Below are 23,161 nucleotides of genomic sequence, written 5' to 3'. Positions count from 1 at the left end.
GTGAGCTAACCAGCACATATAAGAACAGGTTGTGATATGGTCAGAGTTTTGGCAAAGACTGGCAATCCATTGAGAAGTCTCTTGATAGTCTCATGGAGCTAGAGCTGATTTCTTTGCTTCAGAATCCTAGCTGGATTCTTTTTTGTACAAGCTTATCTTGGTCTAATTAACTACAGCTATGCTGTCCTAGAGCAGGTTCCTCTCAATTGCAGTGAAAGACTCAGATTTTTGGATGGTGAATTAGATAACAAGAATGGCCTTTATAATGACTGTGCTCCCTTACACCAGAGAGTGATGAAGGGAAAAAGCACTTAACTGCTGCTGGTGAATGATTCTTGCTCAGATTTGCTATCCATCTCTTTAGATGTTTATGAATACCTTGAGGTCATATAAATTATTCAAAAACAATGCATAACTATGACTGATTCATTGAAAGTCCAAGCCTTTTAGTCATATCTAGATTCACGGATTCTTCCTTGTACATTTTCAACTCCATATCTCTGTTTCATGCTGAGTGTACTTCTGTCGTTCTGGAGAAGACTGCTGGTTCATGAACTAGAGTCACAAAATTTCAAGGCCAAGGTAACTGTCTGTACGCAATGCTTTATTATGTGAGGGATCAAAGCAATAACAATCCCACCATCCCACATTTAAGTGTAGAAGATTTGGAGTTTTTTGGAGGGTATTTGTGGACTGAAACTAATTATGTGATAGAAAATCATGGTGCTTTAGTGACATGGAAGTTCTCTGTTAGGAACTTCCTGCAGTGAAGGACATTATTTTGATTGTTGGCTTCTCAAAAGGCATCTCTAAAGTCAAAATCTGTTTTGAAAAGAATTGAAGGCATAAACAGAAGTGTCTAAAAGTAGCTAACTCTGCAGCTCTTTGCATGCAAAGAAATGCTTGATATATATGCATTATTTTATTTTTTTCAAGTGAACACTGCTAACCATCTTAGAGTGAACTGTGCTTTTGAACATTGTCTTACTGTGTAATAACCACTGAAGTGAAAAGTGAAATGTTCCTGTAATTGACTCAGAGAATTAAGGTCTACTAAATATCACACCAGCTTTCATACTATTAGATTTGTGTGATGTGAGTACTTTACAAGAGAAAACAATAGAACGCCTGTCCATATATACAGCTGTAGCAACCATCTTGTGTAAGGAGTGCTGTCATTCTTTGCCTTTGGGCAGTTACCACCAGACTGAGACTAATGCAGATTTAAAAAGCTTTTATTTATTATTCTATTTTTTTTTTTTTTTTTTTTTTTTTTTTTTTTTTTTTTGCATGTAATAGAATTGAAAAGTTTCTGGAAAAGCACATTGTTTGACAAAACACTGAAGATTTACGAAACCATGATTCAATAACAAGGGAAAAAAGGTAATGGGCAGGAGAAGCATTTTATCTCTGTATTTTTCTCACTGGCAACCTAGATGGGATTTGGGGGGGAGAGAAGGGAAGAAAAGGAAGAAAAAAAAGGGTTATTTTGTAAACCAATAGCATTCTAGTAATATTTCAACTCTTCATATGCTATATAACAATAGATTTTAGGCCACCCACTGAAAAAGCATGATGGTGAAATGGAAGCTAGATACGTTTTTTTTGTTTGATTGTTTTGTTTTGTTTTGTTCTGTTTTTTTAATTTGAAGCAGTTAAATAGGTGAAAGGATGGGGAGAAAAAGATAGATACTGTTACCTACCGTGTCTTAAACACCAATTCCTAACGTCGCTCTGCTCTGGACTATTAGGTTGGCACCCTAAAAAAAAGGAGGACCAACAGTTGTGAAAGAGAAACAAAGGCAGCATCATTGGTAGCATTTTGAGTGGAAACTTCTATGAACTTCAACCCAAGTCTGAGCTTTGGCTCAAAGGATAATTCTCATGATGTTTTCTAGCCTCAGAAGCCGTGCACTCTTGTATGATGGATATTTTTCAATCTTGTGAAGGTAGAAAATACTCTTTTAGAGTGAATTACAAAGTAGTTTCTTTCAAGATCTAATATATTTGCCTATGCAATACTTTGGTTATAGGTGAAAAATAGTTGGTTCAATAAGTAGTTAAAGATACCAGTAGTACAGATCTGTTCATGCTTCCAGTGACAAAGATTGCTCTCTGGAAACTGACATTTATACTTCCTGCAAATGCTTTGAGCTTACTCAACAATATGGCTACAGATAGGCTTCTCCTGTAGTTACTACAGGGAAGAGTAAACAATGAATGAACAGCTGTGTTTGTGGTTCATGTAGCAGAAAAAAACGGAGTGATTGTTCATAGAACATAATCAGCTGGATTCCCCCTACCACTATGTCTGTTTTTTCTAGATATCTCTGATAACTGACCCAGATGCATTCTTCACTGGCAATCATTAGCGTTCTATCAGTGTCTGTTGCACAAAAGGCAGTTTACACATGCTAGAGATATGGTTTAAACTCTACACAAACATAATTTTCAGCTGTGGCTTGTAGGTAACATGCTCTTTCAAAGAAGTCTCTCAACAACCTTATCTAATCCAGAAGTTTTCTCTGCTTTAAGAGGAGGACTGGACTAAATTACTTCCAAACAACATTTCCAAATGAAATTATTCAAGGACTATAACCTGTGACCATTATCTGTTCTGTTAAGATGTATTCTAAGTTCTGCAGGCAAATCTATTGTGAGAGCATACAGACAACCAAACACTGTAGGTTGCAGAATCCCATACTGGATGGTTTCCCAATGAGTTTTCAGTTCCCTGTATACTTTTTTAAATTTTATTTTTTGAAAGGACATAGGAAGTACCTCTTCTCCAAAGCATGTATTGATGTCTGACTGCTTGCAGCACTTGTCAACCATGGCAGTGAAACCATCAGCAATTGTCTTTATTTGTTCTTCTGTCATCTGGGGCTTGCGTTTAATGAGGTTGACAAGCAATCTGAAAACAAAACCACAATATACAGTTAATGCTACCTGTTGACTTTTTTTTTTTTTTTTAACTGGAGTTTTAAAAAATGTCATTCCATGCAGATATATCTCATTTAAGGGGCTTTTTGCCATGTCTAGGGTAGCTTGTGCCTGTTTTTTGTCTCCAAACTCTCAGTCTAACACCACCATCTGCTGCTTTTTCTTTTTCCTTTTTTTTTTTTCAAATACAGATGGGAAAGAACTTACTGGAATGATCTGTATTCTGCCTTAACTAAGTACATCCTAAGACTTGCACTGGTAATGGGCTTACACAAAACTGGTCATCTAAGACCCTAATTTCATTTGAAGAAAATACCTTATTTTGCCTCTTCTCATCTACATGATGTTGTGCACTGACACGGTCAGTACAAACACACAGTTTCATCTGGTTTTCTTTACCACCAGTGAATTCCCAGTTAGGCAAAAAGTGAGTGTTTTTGCAGCATACTTGTGCCCCTGCTAACATGTTGCACCTTCAAATATCTTCTACAAGGTATTTCCTTTAGCTTACTTCATCTGGCCTAATTCTCGTTCTTCAGCAGGAGCGCTGCAGAGTTTTTCATCAAAGCTGAACATATCGGGATTAAATGGTGGAGGAACATATTTGGTATCTATTCCCATGGCAGTGAAACATGGTCTCCTGTTAGAATAGGACTCGCTGCAGCAGTGTGAAACGTTGTCATTTATCGGTGTGGTCTCCTGTTTCCTGCACATATCATTAATCACCATGCTCAGCTGAAAACGAAAGAAGTGCAAACATGTTAAGCATTCTATAATAACAGAAGAAATGTGTGATGTTTGTTTGTGTCAAAACAGGATGCCTAGAAGTGGAAGATCTCCAAACTAAACTCCCGCTCAGAAATGGCATGGTCTTAAAGTCTGAAACGAAATGTGTGTTTCTTGAGTCAGGGATTTCTTAATCTGTAGTCTGGCCGTTTGGTCACAACTGTTAAGCACAGTTTTCTTTTAAGAATTTTTTGAATTTTGCTTTCCAAGTTCAGCTAAAATTTTCAAAGCTTCCAATCTGAGGGAGCTATTTAGGTTCTCACATTCATTAAAAATGAGTGAGTTTTCAATTCTGTTACGTAGATAATTAGCTTCGGGGCTATGAAAATTAAGTGTCAGCTTACTACCTCACCAGAATTCAATGGTTTTGAGAACAGAAGAAATCTCAAAGAGAAATAAGGAAAATAAACAAGTGTACTCACATAACCCTCAGAACAAGCCATGCGTCTGTCTTCAGAAAGCTGGCAGCACTTAGTACCAATATCTGTCATTTTCTTTCCAATTTTAAGCAAGGCTTCAGTGGGTACTTGAGGCATTTTCTTAGTGTAGCGGATCAGGATGCTGTAAAAGCACAACAGAATGACTATTCACTCACATCTGAAGAATGTTCTACTGAACTAGACCTGAAAAGTCTGAATACATACTCCCAATGCAGCCAGAATAATAATGGTTTACATGGAAGAAGTACTTATCAGAAAGTACTTACGACTTGAAGAAGTCTCGCTCGCCATGGGCACTGAGAAGATCACAGTTCTTCTTCACAACATCCTGCGTTTCTTTGATATGGTGGTCCAGTTGTTCTTTCTGTAAACAAGTATACGTTATCAGTAACAGTAGAGAACATCCTGGTAACAATTGTACAGATACAGTTTTCGGTCTCTTCTAAAGCTTGCTAGCTCTAAAATACCTGTTACGCAAAGTCAAAGTCCATTTGTTTTGAGTTCCTCTGGAGTAAGGGGCCTTGATTCACATAGGAGAATTCAGTTCTAACAGAAATGTAATTAAAATGGCAGGAAGATTTTTGAAATTTAATTATCCATTGGATCTGCTTCTTAGAGAATATTTGTCTCATCTCCTCTGTTAGGGATTTGTCATCTATATTCTTAAAATCAAGTGACTATTTCTAAAATACAGGGCAATCAGCTGTGAGAGGGAACATCTTCTTTCTGTAGCTGGGCCAAAGCTCCCAGTGAATCAAATTCTGCTGTGATTTGCAGATGATTAAATTCAAGGTCAGGAGACCAAAACTTAGGATTTTCTATGTGAGCTGACCATGCAAGTTTCTATCATAATCAGTGACTAGCTACTCAGTATAAACAGGAGAACAGATTAATTTGGCTAACTAGCTATTAATTAACTTATTTAGGACAAGCAGTACCACTTTTGAGAGTCAGAGGCATCAGGAAATTGAGTGAAACTAGTCTGAAGTTTTGAGGGTGACCAGTGGAGTTCTGAGATCACTTTATAATGTTGTCATGGGATCTGGACTACTTTGTGTCCCATCAGAATACTAACTTCTCCTGGGGATTAGTCTCTCAAAATGCTTTCTGTCTGCTCTTTTATTAAATTGCTTCATTATAGGTATCATGCAAGCATTTTAATTACATGCAGACAAAACACTGCACTTACAGCATTTGCGTAGCACTCAGCAGGGTTATCAGATTTGCAGCACTTTTCCAGGAGTGATTCAAATCCTTTGGCAACTCTCAGAATCAGCTGTGTGGAGAACTCAGGGTGTCTCCGTGCGTATTCATAAACAAATCTGAAAGACACATGAGCTGACAGCATTAGAGCTCCTGAATATCATGCTGCTTTCCACAAGTACAACATAGTAATCAACAATGACAGTCCCTCAGATGAGATCATGTAAGGTGAACACTTCCTTTTCATATAATGTTTTGGACCACTCTGTTGACTGCCAACAGGACAAATGTAAGAGGAATAGAATAGCTTTCCTAGGACAGAATGCTTCTTAAGCAGATAATGCATGTGGACCTGAACAGAAACTCTGAATAAAGGAAAAGCAATGATCAGTTCAGCCTTGATAAGTAGTGCAATGCTGAAGAGGAACAGTCACAAAGCATGAATGAGAAACTAGGATTGAAGTTACATCTGTCCCACTGGATTTCCATATGGTAATCATAACCTCTTTTCTCCATGCACACTTGAAACACCCAAGAGGACAGATTTTTGTTGTGTTTTCTTTTTTTTCCCCTCATGGTGCAAAAGGTCCAGAAATGAGAACAAATAATTTAGAAGAATGTTCAGGTACAAGCATGTGTAAAGTTGGGACTACTTACTCTGACAAGAATGCGTCATGGCCTGCTTCAAAACTTTTACACAATTCCTTATCTTGTGTGTATTTTTCAGCTAATGAGGGAAGATCTGCAGGTTTCTCATCAAATTCTGCATCGATAATACACTGGCCTCGTTCCATAATAGGCTTCTCACAGCAGCCTTTGATTTTACTTGAGAAAACATCTGGTTTAGAGCACATATTGTTCATGACCTCTGCCTGTAAAATTAAAACATAGCCTCAGGCAAGCTATGAAGTAATAATTTAAAGACATATTACTTCAACTCTTCTCTCTTTCAGACTCCTCTCTTTTCATTCAGGTTACTTATTTACTGAGCAGTTTCCTAAACAAATGCTGTCTCCATAGGAGACGAAATAATTGGAGGGACTGGCATTTTCCTGTGTATGTAGAACATGTTGTTCTCAGGCGCGAGGGAGAATAAGGTTTCCTTTCTGATCTTAGAACCTTTGAGAAGACAATCTCTGGAAAGGCAGTGAAAGCCACTGAGACTGTCACAAGGGTGACTGACTGATCTCTTCAATCCTGTCACATGGGCAGCTCTGACAGAAGACAAAACATTAAAAGCTGTAGGATTTCATGGAGCCAGCCCAGGACACAAACTGGTTGTAGGTTTAAGAAATATGTCTAATTTCCAGCTGGGCTGGCAGTATTTAGGTAATGCTACTACTGCAGTTTTGCAAATTCTCCTGATTAAGCTGTCCTGCAGAATTTGTTGCAATACAGGAAAGCTGGATTAATGTATGCACATCAGAGCTGCGAAGAATTTCTGGCCTTTTTGCCTCTGATTTCTTTTGCTCTGTTTACAATGGAATTGGAGTAAATGTCATCAAACAAGTCCCATAGTAAATGTTTTTATTTTAACCAAATACCTGTGCTACCGTGTCTGCAACCAGTCCTTGTCCTCGTGATCATAAAGAGCTAGACCTAGAAGTGGTATAGAATCTGTTTCCATTAATAGCCATCCAGCTGTTTTCTAGTGGCTGAGGAACTTTTTGGCAGTGTTGAATACAAGCTGCTTGGACTCTGAATAGCTGCTGAAATTTTCTTCCTACTGTTTTTCATGTATTTAAGTACTTTCTGAAGAATACTGAGCTTACCATGTCATCCACGCACTCCACCATGTCCCCTGCACAGCACTCTTTTTCGATCTCCTTAGAGTCATGTACAAGTTTAGAAACTTCTGAGAATGGAGCCTTGGGGTATTTTTGGCTTAGGCGAGCAAGTTTTCTAGATAGAAAAGATGAATACACTTGACTCAAAGCTCCACATTGAACAGGAAGTTGCAAGTCACAAATATAATACTGTAGATCAGCAGTGCTCTCACCTAGATTTAATTGTCTAGAAAACAAGGCTTTGTAATTTGTACTTCTGATCTGAGCTGTCTATGTAAGAATCGCTCTCTACTGTTTCCTGTCTGTTTTGAATGGCTGTAAAACATCTCTATATTACTAAGCAGAGACTTACAAACTTTTAAATAAAAGTTGGCTACATCTAGTCAGGTTGTCCTAGAAAATTTTATCACACAATTGCAGAAGTTGGAAAGGACCTCAAGAAGTGATTGAGTCCAACCTCCCTGCTAAAGCAGGTACTCTGTAATAGGTCAAACAGGTAGGCGTCCAGCTGGCTCTTGAATATCTCCTCATAAGGAGATTTCACAACCTCTCAGCAACCTGTTCCTGTGCTCTGTCGCCTTCAGAGGTTCTTCTCCATGTTATTCATGTGGAACTTCCTATGTTCAAGTTTTAGGCTCTTACTCCTTGTTCTATTATTACACACCACTGAGAAGAGCCTGGCCTCATCAGTTTGCTTCCCACCTCCCTTTAGATAATTACAAACATTTTACATATCAGATTTTAGTATGTTATCCACGGAGTTAAAGAAGTTCTCTGTAGTAAAGCAGGTGATTCATTTTTTAACTGCAAAAGTCTTTCTTAATCTTAAAAATGTGCTGTAGCCAAGAACTGTGATTCTGCCAAATTTGACTGCTCTCAGCTTAGTTTCTTATGTGCCTATTACTAAAAGCTACAGACAGAACAGTTGTAAACTTGGCAAAAAATGTAGGTTAAACACACTGGAATCTCTGGTTCTGAGTGATACTTTCTCACATAACTCCACATCTCTTGTATTGATTCTAGGAACAATTTCATTTCTTTGTAATTTGTGCGGCTGACCTTTTTTTTACTACTGCTCACCATCCACTTGGAATACACAGGTTCTACTCTGCATCAACTCTTTATGCAGAAACCTTATTTGAACTAGATTTTACATCTAAAAGTTGAAAAAGAAATCACTGGAGGTGTAGACTGGAAAGACTGACTTTCTAACCTCAACAGTTCTCAGCCAAAGTAAGCAAGAAAGTACCATGACTACAATTTTCAAAGTAAGTATATAGAAGCAAAATATGCTGGTATTTTCCTTGTGAGTCACTGCAGACTTAAGTCAACAAGCCCTCTTTTTGTAAAACACTGATTGGAACTTACTGTGCTTGGAAAACTCTATCTCCGAACTTCTTGAAGATTCCACAAGAATATTGGTGCTTTATGCTTAGTTTCTTGGCTTTTTCTCTCATGACATTTTCCTGTAGTAACAGGAGGCACAGTGTCACATTAGGCTGACATTTAATGGAATGAGAGAAAGGCAAATCTAAAAATTCCATTTCAGAAACACAAAAGATTCTTGTCCAGTTAGCTCTTATAGAAAGCCAAGCAAACTGGGGATTCTTCAGGCAACTATGCAGTCCAGCATCTAGCTTCATAGACATATTTACTGCGTCTTAAGACATAGTACAATTCACATAATCATAGAATCATAGAATGGTTTAAGTGGGAAGGGACCTTTAAGGTCACCTCGTTCTACCCCGCACCCCGCTATAGATCATGTGGAAGTCATTGGGGGGAGTTTTGAGACAGACAAAGGGAAAATTTGACTCATGCTAAATATGAAATCTCGTCTACAGTTCTCTAAAAAGCAAAGCTATACGGAAGTAATCTGATCATAATCCTAGGGTTAACGTATGATTAATCCTTCTCTACAAGTACGTCATACAAAAATTTGCATAAGCAGGAACATTCAACCTGTTTCTCACTCTTTCTCTTTCAATTGCTTGTGCAAGGAATAAGGGAGGAATCTCTCATACAACTTTCTGTTGAGAGTAGAAATTGCATGTTGAGAGAGATCTGTTCTTCTCTAGATCCTCTTTGGTTAGCACACCTTCTGTCTACACTTCACCTTTATGTAGCAGCTACTTTGCTTTCACACACAGTGAAAAATATGACCTACCTTGGTGTCCAGGCAAGCACCAACATCACTCTCTTGGCAACAGCTTTGAAGTGCATGTTCGTAATCAGCAGCCAAACTAAGGATTGTAGGGGCAAACATGTAGGGGTTTCTTCTTGCAACAGAATAGATGAAACTATAAGAAAAAGGAAAACATAAGTTATGTACTTCAGTGGCAACAGTAAATGGATTTGAATCTTTTATGGCTTTTATAACTTTTGTTTCTAGTTTAGAAATTTAATGTACTTTTCTATTGTACTCTTCTAGTATGTATAATGCCTACTAATGGTATATGCTGAGCTAAATCTCAGCATTTCCAAAGCAGGACTCCTTAACAGTGATGGAATTATGAAGTCCTTGTATCTTCAGCCACTTTGTTTGATGTATGTATGCTTGTTTTAAATGCATTGTCAGATATTTGAGAATTTTAATTTTGAGCATGGAAAATTAATATGTGGCCGTTTTCCCAGGATTTCATTGTTAATCTTTATTCTCTTTACTCTTATTTTTCTTCATACCCTTTCCAGTTAGAATAGAGGTAGTGGGAAACTGGAGCAAGTAAATTGTTACATTAATATTGGAAAAACTGAAGGTTTTTTAAAATTTATTTTTTGCAAAATATCCTCAAGGATTTATAAAATGTGATCCCTTAAAGCACATTTTGAATGGAAAAATCTGCTCAGCATAGACTGAAAAAAGTGTGATCAGAACTTTAGATATTTAATAATTGAGCAGCTGTTTTGTGCATGTAAATATTCAATTGCATGTTTACAACTTTTTCATGCCCACACGCTCACTAGACCTTGGGGATCCTTTAGCTAAATACTTAATGCAACAGCAGCATTTTTCTTACTATCCCAGAAATGGCCCTCTGTGGTCCTGGTATTCCTTGCATATCACATCAGAAGCTGGTCTTTGGTATGGCTGAATGAAGTCTGGTTGGGTAACTTTAAATGACAGGAAGCACTCATTTCTTTCAGGATCAGCTTTGCTACAGCAGTCGGCCATTTCACCATATGAGTCACGGAGCTTTTCCACTTGGCAGATTTCATCAAGGATAATGGAAGGCTATAAGGGAGATGGTGAGAGTCAGAATTATTGCTAGAAAGACATTATGTAAAAAGTGTAAGGAACTGTCTATCTACCTGTAAGAGAAAGCCCAGATAAAAAAGTAAGTTTTTACCAGACAATATTTAAACCATAAACCAGAATAATCCATTGCTTTCAATACAATTTCACAAAATTTTGTTTTATGTAGTCCAGTATAAAAACAGTTAGAATGGTTTACTGAAAATATATTTATATTAGTTATAATTAAATAGTGCATGCAAGACAGTGGTCTATTTTTTCTTGTAATCTGACTAATGAATTCAGATTAATCGAAGCAGGGTTTGATGTTCTATTTGACAGTCACCTTGGGAAGCCTTTAGGGAGAATTACTATAGTCATAATGTTTGATTTGAACATAGGAGTTGAGAAGAGCACTAGCACCTAACTTTCTTCAGGGCCTGGCTGAACCTGCTAGGTATCTAAGGATCTTATGTACCTGTAGACATCTTTTGATACCTGATCTTAGCAATTTTTTTCAAAAAATGTTACCAGAGTATGTTGAATTATCACAGATATCTTTTCAAGATACCTCATGTTAAAACCCCTATGCTTTGGTTGCTGTAATTCTTAGCATCACGTTTTGCAGTCAGCAAACAAATAACATGTATTTGTGGACAATGCAAAACTTCATGTACTGAAATCTGCTTTTTGGGCTCCAAAGTATTGCTCCATTAATTATTGTGGCACTTCTGAAGGACAGAACTTCATAACAAGTTCTTTGCTTCAGCACAAAAATCTGATTGGCATTGGCTGATGACAACAGGAACACCCAAAAGGATAAAGTATAGGTACCAGGGTGAGGATGACTTTGATAGCTGCATAGAATGAGGTGAAACACAGTAACAAAGGATTCACTGCCTACCAGTGACTTTGAGCATTCAGGAGCATCTTCATTGGCCGCACATTTTTGTGCCAGATCAACAACATCCTTCACAAGCTTTGACAGTCCATCATAAGAACACCTCTGGAGATACTGGGCAAATGTGATCAGGGAACTGAAACAGAAAGCATATTTTGCAATATGGAGATAAGAAATATAAATAACAAAATTATTTCTTCAAACAATTTCTTCAAACGCTTAAACAGAGCAGCAAGAAGATCATAGCAATGGATCTTGTACTCTTGGTCTTCTCATTTCCTTTCTGTAAAATATTTTTGACCTTTACTCCCCAGTAATGAATGTTTTGAATAATGGATTGGTATAATCAAGGAAAAGACTGTGATTTTAATTTTCTGCCAATTTCATGCCAGTATACTTATACTGCTCTTTTTGCCACTGTTACAAGTGACGATCTGCAGGCTGTCTTCTTTTAAAAATGGTTCTGTTCCTGCAAGAACTAGTTTACCACTCATAACTTTTTGCCAGAACTTACCTATTTTGCCGTTCCCAAAATCTGTTTCAGAAGAAAACTATTGAATTGTTTCAGAATACCTGCCAGAAGTTTTGGGTTTCAGGTGTTTATTTGTTTGTTTTTGTTTTTTTGGTAATATAATAGTCCAGAGCATTTTCTCTCCATCCAAAGGTTACCAAAACTGTCTTATTCACATCTATTCTCTTTATACATGAGGAACGCAAGTTTCCTAATAAGGTTTGCATGCGATGGTGTTCCCAGAGAACAAGAAAGTCATCATGACTTTTGCGGCTCATAAAACATCTGTAGGCTTTGTATGAGAAGACATTCAGTGTGCTTTAGTTTCCCTTTTTTATCCATGTCCAATATTAATAGAGATGGAAAACAATCAGAAAATGTAAGCTGATCATTCACTTACACTGCCTTAAATGCCTCTTCCTTCAAATCATTGTAGCGATGGGCAATTTCACTCTTGTGCTCTAGGGAAAAACAAAACAAAACCAATAAGCAGTGATGCTTACTGTCACAAGCAAGACCCCATTTTTAAAGAATAATTCTGTCCACTTCAGGCCAGGTTTTCACAAGTGTGCAGCATGAACACAACTCTTGCGTTTCAGGGAGTAAGATCATTATTTGTCTGTTTGGAACAGACCAAACTAATGCTGAGCAGTAGTGAACTTCCCATCTTTGGGTACAGTGTGCCATGTATCAAGGAATATCCATCTGAAGGTTTCTTCAGGCCATCTCAAATTCTTTGCTGTCTCAGATGACCATTTATCTGCAGATACCCGCAGACTCTCGAGAGTAGTGCAAGTGTATAATTTTGAGGGTTTCAATACAATATTCACCTCTGTAATTATATTCATAAATCAAATATTCAAAATGGCTGCTGCAACTTAAGGATCAGCAAATATGCTTTGCATAACCAACAACATGAACGTGCCCACTCTACAAATAAAGGAATGTGGCATCAGCTGGATTAGAGTAAGCATTAATAGATTTTTCTTTCTTCAAATGGGGCAGATTCATACTCTTGTTTCACTTAAGGCATACCATCTGTGCTCATCCAAAAAGGAAAACAGGTGAGACCTTTCATTGGGTCCTGATGGTAATAAATATATCTTGTGGTTATACCTTGCTCACAGTAAGAAGGCTTTCCAAAAACAAACTGAGGCAGATGGCCACAGTAATGACTGAGCTACTAAAACAGGACAGTCATTTGTTCTAGAAATGCCATTCAGGAGCACTTAAAAAAACATGAGGAAGAATTCCTTTACCTGAACTAAAGGAAAATGTTTTCAAAAATGAAGAATTATCAGTAGACCTGATTTGATAATAAGGATTTCAGTGCTAAAAACTGTAATGTGCATCAGTTGCTGTTCACTGGTATTTTTAGCCAGTTCCTGAAAACTCAGTTTTGTTAAATTTGTGTATTTTCATGTTTCAAACTAAAATTAAAAATACTAGTGAAAAATTTTCTAGGTCTGCCTACAGAAATTCTTGTTTGGCTAAGCCATAAAATTTAATAGCATGGGGAAAAACAACACAGTAGGTTTTTAGCCAGGCTTCCTTTCAGCCGAGACAGAGATCTAGATTTTTAAATTTTTGACCTATTTGCATGAAAACCATTAACTGACATTGGTGAGGAGCTCAGTTACATACGGTCATTCAAAAAGGTCTGCACATCTACTTACTTGGTGCTGGAAAATAACAGGATGTGAATGATCAACATCTGATCATATAATTCACTTTGCAGCACAAAGAGACACATCACAAAACTTACTCTATTATGTAATTGTCCGGAGTGTTCCACCTACCCCTCAAGATTCCCTCATACAGTTTATTTTCAAGCCAATCTTTTCATCAAATTGCATCAAAGTCATTAAGTCAGTATAACAAAGAAAATAAGGGCAATTAATTAGTATTTTCTTACCTGCGTCACGAGCAACTCTTTGCAGATTCCTGGATGTTGCTGAACTGAAGAGGAAAATGAATGAAATTAATGTTACCCACTTCATGGCTGCAGATTATGATGCAGGCTAAATTATTCAAAATGCTAGGATGATTGAAGGGAAATCATTTTCTTATATACCTTTTACTGACTGCTTCTGTAAAATATTAACCGTAGAGCTGGCAACTGTAGATTTCCATTTGGCCTGAAGATTACAAAACTTGGAGTGTCCTTGCCAAAAATGAATTTGATATTATTTGTTTATTATGTTTTCCTCTGGACCTTTTTGTCCTGAAAAGGTCCTCAAAAGGACCTTCCAGCATCCAAACAGATAAAGTTTTGCGTAAATTTCCTTATCAAATTACAAACAAGGAGTTCAAGGCATCGCACTAAAATGTCATCGTCTAACCCTATAGCTGCGCTTCTTTTTTTGCTACTATTTGTTCAAAAGCACAGCAGGTTTGTGTTGTACAGTAATAATTCACCCAGTTAGGGCTGAGTTTGCATACTCGCTCAAATTAGAGAATTTTAGTTTTAAATCCCCTTACAAAGATGAGATAGCAGCTTACTTAGGATAGTCTGCATGCTGTCAATCCTTCAGGGACAGAGATAAATGTTTAAGGGTATACTGTGCTCCTCACCTTGGAATGGTATAAGGAACACAAGTGAATCTAATCTTTAATTTTATATAAAAAATTATATATTGGTAACATATAATGATCAGCACGAAGGTACAGATAAACAGCATCTCCAATTTTAATTGACCTCTGAATTCTTAGAGAAGGTAAGAGTGTGAAAGCAACATATCTGAATCTCACAATACATGTAGGACCAGGGTGGAACAATTTCATTCAGACTACAGAGCAGCATCAAGTAAACTGAAAAAGGCGCTTTTGTATTATGTAAGACCTCATCTCATCCCAAGTTTCTCAACATAGGCTTAAGGAACATCCAAAAGGAAGGCTGCTCGACACCAAAAAAGATGATTTGAGCACTTGATTTGATAGCTTTCATTCTGGTTTCCTGAGCGTAGTGCTATTCATCAGGACACGAAAAAACTGCCAAATAGATATGTAAACATTTGCACGTTGCTGATACTTAATATTTTTTGTAATGAAGTCTCATTTACACTGACATAATTCCAAGAGTATTCTCTTTGTTATGCTCTGGTCTCCTTGTTATGAGGTTTATATTGATTAATCAGTAATTTAGAAGATCAGACACAGGTAGAACTGTGAAGTTTTCCCTAAGTCCCTGGGAATGGTATAAAATGTAAAATACTTTTGCAGAATATTTAATGAAAGGCTTTGAAGAAATATGAAGTGTAAGACTGGATCCTTACTGAGTGCAAAGTGATACATTTCTGCAGGAGAAAATAATATAAACAGCCCATTTCAATACTTTTTTTGTTTTTTTTTAACAGGGAGCTGGGGAAGAGCATAGAACAGAGCTGAACTATATATAATTTACAGTGAATAGTTTGAGCAGGCAGAAACCAATAGCTGCCTGCTAACATTTCAGTCAGTCTCTAAGTTTCTTTGTTAGACCATCTTTAATACAGAATGTAGAGAAGTATTTTTAGCTGTTGTTGGCAATTACTTTAGAGCTGAATAAATTTCCTCTGGAGGGTCAACTCCATGATCTTCCCAGGCACAGTGAGGCTCACCAGCCACTGGTTCCTGGAATCTTCCTTTCACCCTATCTTAAAAGTGAGAGTGATGCTTCCCTTTTTCCAGTCAGTGGGGACTTATCCTGACAGCCATGATTTTTTCAAATATGATGGAAACTGGCCTGATTCCTTCAGGACCCTGGGATGCATGTTGTCCAGCCCATAGATTTTTACACATATGGCCTCATGAGGCTGTTTTGAACCTGCTCTCCTCTTGCAGTGGGAGGGATTTTGCTTTCCTGACCTCTGCCCAGAGGTTCAGGGACACAAGAAGCGTGGGAAGCCCAACTGCTAGTGAAGACTGAGGCGAAAAACTCACTGATTACTGCAGCCTTCTCCATGTCTGTTGAAGCCAGTTCTCCCTTCTCTTTTATGAGAGGAGGTACACTCTCCTTTGCCTGTCTCTTCTGTTCAGTGTACTGATAGAATTCCTTGTTATTTTTCACATCCCTCATCAAGTTTAGTTTCATCTGTGCCTTGGCTTTCCTGATCCCTTCTCTGCATGTCCATCCGTATTTTCTTCCCAGGCTACCCAACCACACTTCCACTGCTCATACTTTCCCTTTTTTCCCTCAGTCTGACTTGCTCAGCCATGGTGGTATCCTGCATCCTCTGCTTGATTTATTCTGCTGGGGGATGGAGACCACTTGTGCTCTCAAAAGGGTGTTCTTGAAAAGTTACCAGCTCTGTTCTATTCCTATGCCCCTAAGAACAGCTTCCCAGGAGACCTCATCCAACAACTCCTTTAGCAGATATAAGTTCACTCTCCTGAAGTTCAGGGTAAACTGTGTTCTTCTATTTCATTCATTTTAATTACAGTTAGACAGAAATTTCACTGAGATAATATCATGCTATATGCTGAAGTCCCTTATTTTTGTCACTATGAAATGCAGCAAAGATATGATCTACAACAGTAGTTGTCCTGTCTATACATATGCTAAAAATGCTCTGGGTGGGTAGTATTCCCTTCTATGAACTTAAAATTTAAACACTTAGTAACTTCACATCAAATACAGTGTTGAAATGAATAGGCTTATTTAGTTTCTGGCAATGACTACTTGTTGTCCTTCCTTCTTTCCAAATTTTCTTTCCATCATCTCCTCTCATTTTTCTGATTTTACTGCTCCTGTCCCATACAACTTCAATGCTAATTGCATTAGTTCAGTAAAATGCTTTTCAAAATATACGTGAATATGAATGTATGCTTCCAGTGCAGACAGTGTTTGGGCAGGTAGATTAAGACAGAGAAGAGACTGCAGAGCCTTAAAACTGTGTTAATGCAAGAATGTTGCAGAAGCGGAAACAAAACCCTACAAGATGTTTTAGCAATTATAAATCTTAATCTTCAGAATTCCCCACATGGGGACTACTGGAAGTTGAGGGGAAGAGGGAATTGCAGAACTTGAGCGGCTTCTCTCTAAGAGACTGCAAAGTGCATGGATTTCCAGACTGGCTATTCCAGGAGCTCTCCTGCTGCTGCCCTCTGCTCTAGCTTGCAAAGTGTCAGTGAAAAGAAGGGTGTTGCTTTTAATAAGTTTCTCTCATTGGTGGCTAGGTTTCAATGCACATGCTTATTCTCAGTGTGTAGTCAGAGGGGTCATCATCTGCCTCACAACTTGCTGCTTCTGCTAGCTAGTAACCTGCTACCCCTGGGCAAGGTCCTGTACTTCCTACTCAAGTCTTTCACTCTATTTTTTTTTCTTCACAATGCTGTATTATTCCAGCTGGGAGTTGTGTGAATAATTCAATTTTCAGTTTTCTGGAAGTTTTGCAAAAGCAAAAAAATTATTTTGTTTCTGATCTTGAATTTTGAAATCGAATAATGTGCCTAGGCATAAAATATTTTCAAGTAATTTTAGTAAGAAAAATTTCAATACAATGCATTTTACTGTTAAAAAGACTGGTCTGTTTTCCATGAATAACCACATAAAAATTGGATGACTCTACTTTTCTCTTTTCCAACTCTGCAACTAGGAATTAAAGTTGATCTTGAAGAGGATAGTAGTGGAAAACCAGGTTAGCAGAAAAGCAGCCCAGGCTTGTCAGCATGTCAGAAATTGGGATTATTTTCAGGTGGTTATAGAAAAAATCCCAGCCTCCTGGAGGATAATGGGAATTCTGTCAGTCCGGACCTTTTGGAACTGTGGGAACTGTGGTGCTTTACTCTATTAAAATCCAAGGAAAGAGTCTGTAATTGATTTTACTGACCATATTTTCTTGTGAAAGAACAAGACCTTGCTAAAATGTGCATCTTCTCTGTTAACCTGTAACCCTTCAGACTGGCTGAAAACTACTAGTGAAAACTAATAGTGAGAGGTTGAATGATGAATAAATAAGGTTAACCATACTTATCCAAGAGCTCAAGTAAAATGAACAGAAGGAGCTGCCTCAGCAATCCACCAAGTATTTTCTGAACCAAAAAAGCCAGTGTAGAAATAGAAAATAACTGCTACATTACAAACATGAGCCTGATCAACCTGAGACTTGAACCTGTCTTTCCTTTCAAATCCTAAGAGAATGTTCAGTGAGATATAAACAAATAATTAGGTGTATTGTTAATAATCCTAAAGTATAAATGTAAAATGCATCCAGACTGGAACACTGCTTAAGTCATAGCAATGAAAAAATGTGGTAGTGACAAATCATCCTCTTGAAATGTTCAAAGGCTGTATCAAAGCAGTTTGAAGAAAATGACAGCTAAAGACTGGAGACTAAAGTTTCTTCTGTTACAATGAAATTTAGCACACAAAGAATCACAGAATCACAGAATGGCCAGGATTGGAAGGGAGCTCAAGGGTCATGAATCTCCAACCCCCCTTCCACGTGCAGGGCCACCAACCTCCCCATTTAATACTAGACCAGGCTGCCCAAGGCCCCATCCAATCTGACCTTGAACACCTCCAGGGACAGAGCATCCATAACCTCTCTGGGCAGCCTGTTCCAGCACCTCACCACTCTCTGTAAAGAACTTCCCCCTGACATCCAACCTAAGTTTTCCCTCCCTCAACTTCAAACCATTTCCCCTTGTCCTGCAGTTATCAACCCTTTCAAAGAGTTGATTCCCCTCCTGTTTGTTGGCTCCCTTTAGGCACTGAAAGGCTGCAATGAGGTCACCCTGCAGCCTTCTTTTCTCCAGGCTGAACAAGCCCAGCTCCCTCAGCCTGTCTTCACAGGGGAGGTGCTCCAGTCCCCTGATCATCTTCATGGCTCTCCTCTGGATCCTCTCCAACAGCTCCCTGTCTTTTTTGTACTGGGGGCTCCAGACCTGGACACAGTACTCCAGATGGGGCCTCACAAGAACATAGTAGAGGGGGACAATCACCTCCCTGTCCCTGCTGGCCACCCCTCTTCTGATGGAGCCCAGGATACCATTTACTTTCCAAGCTGCAAGGGCACACTGCTGGCTCATGTTAAGTTTTTCATCTATCAAGAACCCCAGGTCCTTCTCTGCAGGGCTGCTCTCAAGGACCGCTCCTTCCAGTCTGTATGGATGCCTAGGATTCCTCTGACCCAAGTGCAAAACTTTGCACTTTGCCAGACAAAGGTCTGTTGCATCTTGAGAGCTACCTGGAATTTTCCCCTGCAGCATTGTGCAGCGTTAGCAAGAACAGTACTGTCCCCCTGGAGTTAATATGTAAGTTTGTAATACAGGGTCCATGTTTATTTCTAGATATCTTCTGTTGTCTGTCCTGTGCTTCATGCCAACATTTCATATTACTGCTGAAAAAGAGATTTCATTTCACCCATGCTGATGTTTGTTTAGCAGTATTAAGTATTATACTGAGCTTTTTGTTGCTCAATTCTTCCAGTATTGCTCCAAGTAAACTTCCAACAAAGCTGTCCTAGTATTACAGAAAGGAACATATAAATTGCATTTTAAGATGTATGCATTTGCACAAACATTAAGAGAACATGCACATTTTTATGTAAACTACAGCTAGCAACGGGTATTACTATGTGGGGGACTGTGTGTTAGTGGTGTTCAGTTTAGGAGACATAAGGACAATTATTTGAAATTTAATTGATGTGGAACAGAGGACACGCCTCTTTACACTACATGGTATCATAGAAATATTTAAAGTGAACGGCTAGATACAAAGCAGGTAACTTCATTAGGGATACCTACTTAAGCAACTCATGTCTGCATGTGGACAGGCTTCATTTTGTGCTATCAGCTATTTTATGCTGAATACAACATGATCAGTAGGGATGAAGAGATGCCATGAATATCAGTAGTTCCTTTGGACGTTCTGAACCATGAAGCTTAGAATAAAACCTTCATTGGGACTAATATTACTAGTAAAAACTACATATATCTAGACCATAATGTGCTAAAATTACGTTTTTTGAGTAACAAATTGGATACATCATTGTAAGAACAACTGCTGGAGCACTTCTAGGACATAAGTCCTTAGCAAAGTGATTTTTCAAACCTCCTAATTCCCTCAGCTTTATTTATTTTTTCATTTGTTGGTTTTAATTTGTTGTTCAAGACCAGAAGTTTTTTGTGTGAATGAACATTGAGCTATAAGCCAAATCTCAAGATGTCCGTGTGCCAAAACTACATCTACTGTCAATAACCACAGCTGTTTTGGACTAGGTTTTCTTCCTTGCTTTTGTCTTTTAACCTCCATAATAATAATACAAAGGCGAGCAGCCAACTCGCGTTTATTTTTCTTCTTTCTCAAAAAGAAGAATAGCTTTTTGCCAAAGTGTATATAGTATCACTTCAACCTATCAGCATGTTGTGGTGTGGTTATTTCAGAGGAAGAGGATCTGTGGATGTTGGTTGACAGCCGGCTGAACATGAGCCAGCAATGTGCCCAGGTGGCCAAGAAGGCCAAAAGCATCGTGCTTGTGTCAAAAATAGTGTAGTCAGCAGGAGCAGGGAGGTGATCATCCCTCAGCACTGGGCCCTGGTGAGGCTGCACCTCGAGTACTGCATTCAGTTTTGTGCCCCTCACTACAAGAAAAATATTGAGGCCCTGGAGCGTGTCCAGAGAAGGAGCTGTGAAGGATCTGGAGAATAAGTCTTACGAGGAGTGGCTGTGGGAGCTGGGGTTGTTCAGTCTGGAGAAGAGGAGGCTCGGGGAGACCCTGTGACTCTTTACAGCTCTCAGAAAGGAGGTTGTTGCAAGGTGGAGGTCAGCCTCTTTTTCCAGGTAACAGTGATGGGATGAGAAGGAATGGCCTCAAATTGCACCAGGGGAAATTCATGTTGGATGTTAGGAAAAATTTCTTCTCAGAATAGTGATGCATTGGAATGGGCTGCTCAAGGAGTGGTAGTATTACCGTGCCTGGGAGTGTCAAGAAACATGGAGATGTGGCACTGAGGGACATGCATCAGCAGGTATAGAGGGGATGGGTCGACAATTGGACTGGATGATCATGGAAGTCTTCTTCACTTTTAATGATTTATGATAATACTGAAAAAGGTGTTGCTGTCTCCTTCTACCATTGCTGTGCTGATGGACATATAGCTTAGCAAGTTGTGGTTTTTTTTCCATTGGGCAGTAACTCATTTTTAAAATAACTTTAATTATCAGTAAATTTCTCAATGAGTGTCTGTAGTCTGGGACATGGGATCAGCTACCAGTCTTTTCCTGCTCTGGTGCATTATGTTTGCTATTCTTATCACTGATGTTTGGCTCCCATGTAAAACAAGTCAAACATCTGAAACAGATATATGCCTTTTATTTGAACAGAGATGGACTCATAGATACAAAGTGAGCAAGAATACCTGTCCAGTGAGCAAACATAAACACTGAATGGATTTGATTACTGTAGCAGAATAGACAGAGACCTGCTAACAGTATTCCACATAGGGAATATATGTCCTATATTTTGGGTACATCTTTGTTTTCACATTAGGCCATTCATTCTGGGTGATCAGTCACTCACTTTCAGCTTTCCAGAGTTATCTCTCATTAAAATAAGCGTGCTTGAATCAACAGGAATTACTATCCATAGACTAACTACACCTTCATAAGTCAAACACCTAATTCCAATAAGTTTAGTTTGCTATTGTGACTTATTAATGGCTTATATTTGTAGTCCTCTGCTGAAACAGATTCAAGAGCACAAATCTGCCAGCGCAAATCAACACCAGAACAGTTCTTACAAAACTGAACTTCATGCCAAAATTCAGGACACAGAAAAGAGTAGCCAGAATATTCAGTATTCAGTGCTTTCTTCAAAGTGGCAGACAAGATAAGATACAGACCTCGTTATTTCCACCTATATTCTCTAACATCAAGCATGTCTCTAAAGCAGAGACGTCTCAGTTATGCTGAAAAGCATACCAACATTTTTTTTCATGTGTGTTTGAAAATATTTTGTGTGAGCACTGTTAGAGATGGTGTATGTTTTTCATATTACAATCTTATGTTTGAATTGAATAACCTGATGGCATAATGTGACACTATATCATCCAAAGTCCATCTCAAGACAGGGAGACACACATACATATTAATGTCTCCTTGTTCCTCTAAGTAAGTTAGCCCTTACTTTTTGTTTAGATGGTTTCCCAATTGCCTGTTAACAACACATTTACTACTGCAAAGTTGGAAAAATGTTCTTTCACACCATGCTAGCCCTAAAGGTCTTGAGAAGCCTTGTAAGCAGTTTTGGGAGAAGTCAGTGCAAGCCTGTTTTCTGTCTTGTTGATCAGGTCTGAGTAGGCTCTAATTGTTCCAACATATATTTTCAAGAATGTATCTTCTCAATAATACATTTTTAGTAGTATATTGCTTTAGTAATAGTAATCACTATTAATTTATAGTAATAGTGATCACTCAGTGATCAGAGCAGGTTCTTATTCTTTCAAGTTTGTGGTATATAGTTGCTTTAAATGATGCTTTCCCATAGAAAGAAAAACACATTTTTCTCAGCTTTCTCTTTATGATGTAGAACTACTGCATGAGAAATCAGCTCTGTGCAATTCTTAATATCTCAGTTTTAGCACTGTTTTCATGCACATCACGAAATGATGTGTGTGAGGTGCTTCAAAAAACCATTTTCTGATATTCATAGTAGTTTTTGAAAAGCTTCTTTCCTGATTATACCGGTGGAGCTTATTACATATAATTGCAAGATACTTTGGTTGTGTGTTCATTGCTCTATGGGTGTTAGTAAGATGAATGTGCAAGCTCCTTGTTGCCTTACATCTACAAGCAGTGGCCCAATCCCCACCTCTGTGACGTGTCTCACAGTTGTTTACTCATTCATATTGCTGAATATCATGGAATTTCAGAATGGGGAAGTTAGTTCCTTCCTCTTTGCTTATTTTTTAGATGACCTGTGTCTCTTCTATGGCTCTGTTCTCAACTTCTGCAAGAAGCTGTGTGATTTATTTTTTTAACTGAGGTTTTATTTAATGTCTTTTAGATGGGATATCTTCTTTATTGGTTTTACTTGCTGGGAGAAAGCTGCATGCAAGTTAGCAAGTATATCAAATGTGGTGCAGCAGTCAGTCAGAAGTCACCACTTTCTTCCATCTTGCATCGTTCTATTGAACAGAAGAAGAGACTGACTTCATAAATTGCTGTATTTCTTGCTGTGCTGTTTTTACGTCCAAAATAGTCTCAGTTTTAACATTAATCTCTAAAGTGTTTGCGTCCTGTTAGTGAATCTCATTGACTACCCTGCTTTTAAACCGCTCTATATTTGATCCCTAGGACATTCTACCATCCCTATCAATTTGTCTCACGAAATTCAGAGATAAGTGATATAGCTGTTTTCCTTATCAAGTGACAGA

At 38.3% G+C, this 23,161-nt stretch overlaps 1 protein-coding gene and 1 long non-coding RNA gene across 4 annotated transcripts in view; one reads left to right on the top strand and one right to left on the bottom strand.

Annotated features, from left to right (window-relative positions):
- The window catches only part of LOC125692357 (uncharacterized), a 67,511-nt gene that overhangs the window by 26,133 nt on the left and 18,217 nt on the right, over positions 1–23,161 (top strand). Inside the window, exon 1 of one of the 3 annotated variants that reach the window (XR_007376605.1) lies at positions 18,630–20,567. The exons of the other annotated variants lie outside the window; for them this stretch is intronic. This is a non-coding gene — a long non-coding RNA (uncharacterized LOC125692357). Of the gene's footprint in view, positions 1–18,629; positions 20,568–23,161 lie in introns of those variants that run through there. 3 annotated transcript variants of the gene reach the window in all.
- Positions 1,218–13,854, bottom strand: ALB (albumin). The gene is made up of 15 exons (XM_048942720.1): positions 13,719–13,854; positions 12,204–12,264; positions 11,296–11,428; positions 10,177–10,391; positions 9,327–9,459; positions 8,528–8,625; positions 7,145–7,274; positions 6,030–6,244; positions 5,359–5,491; positions 4,436–4,533; positions 4,152–4,290; positions 3,455–3,678; positions 2,782–2,914; positions 1,704–1,760; positions 1,218–1,432 (listed from the first exon to the last, which is right to left on the bottom strand). Exons 1-14 carry the CDS (start codon positions 13,801–13,803, stop codon positions 1,710–1,712), a joined length of 1,848 nt encoding a protein of 615 aa, XP_048798677.1. The 5' UTR covers positions 13,804–13,854; the 3' UTR covers positions 1,218–1,432; positions 1,704–1,709.

The sequence above is a fragment of the Lagopus muta genome, chromosome 4, assembly GCF_023343835.1.
Source record: "Lagopus muta isolate bLagMut1 chromosome 4, bLagMut1 primary, whole genome shotgun sequence".
In the NCBI taxonomy this organism is placed as follows: domain Eukaryota; kingdom Metazoa; phylum Chordata; class Aves; order Galliformes; family Phasianidae; genus Lagopus; species Lagopus muta.
The sequence above is the reverse complement of the archived record's forward strand: the minus strand, read 5'-3'. Positions and strand labels throughout refer to the sequence as shown.

What these genes read in the sequence shown, in the direction of transcription:
- ALB (XM_048942720.1), bottom strand. Translation starts at nt 13,803, where the DNA reads ATGAAGTGGGTAACATTAATTTCATTCATTTTCCTCTTCAGTTCAGCA. An exon ending in TGGAGTGCGTGGATGACATG is followed by an intron (nt 6,245 to 7,144) that starts GTAAGCTCAGTA and finishes TTAATTTTACAG; the next exon opens with GCAGAGGTCATGAACAATAT. An exon ending in CATGACGCATTCTTGTCAGA is followed by an intron (nt 5,492 to 6,029) that starts GTAAGTAGTCCC and finishes TGTGTCTTTCAG; the next exon opens with ATTTGTTTATGAATACGCAC.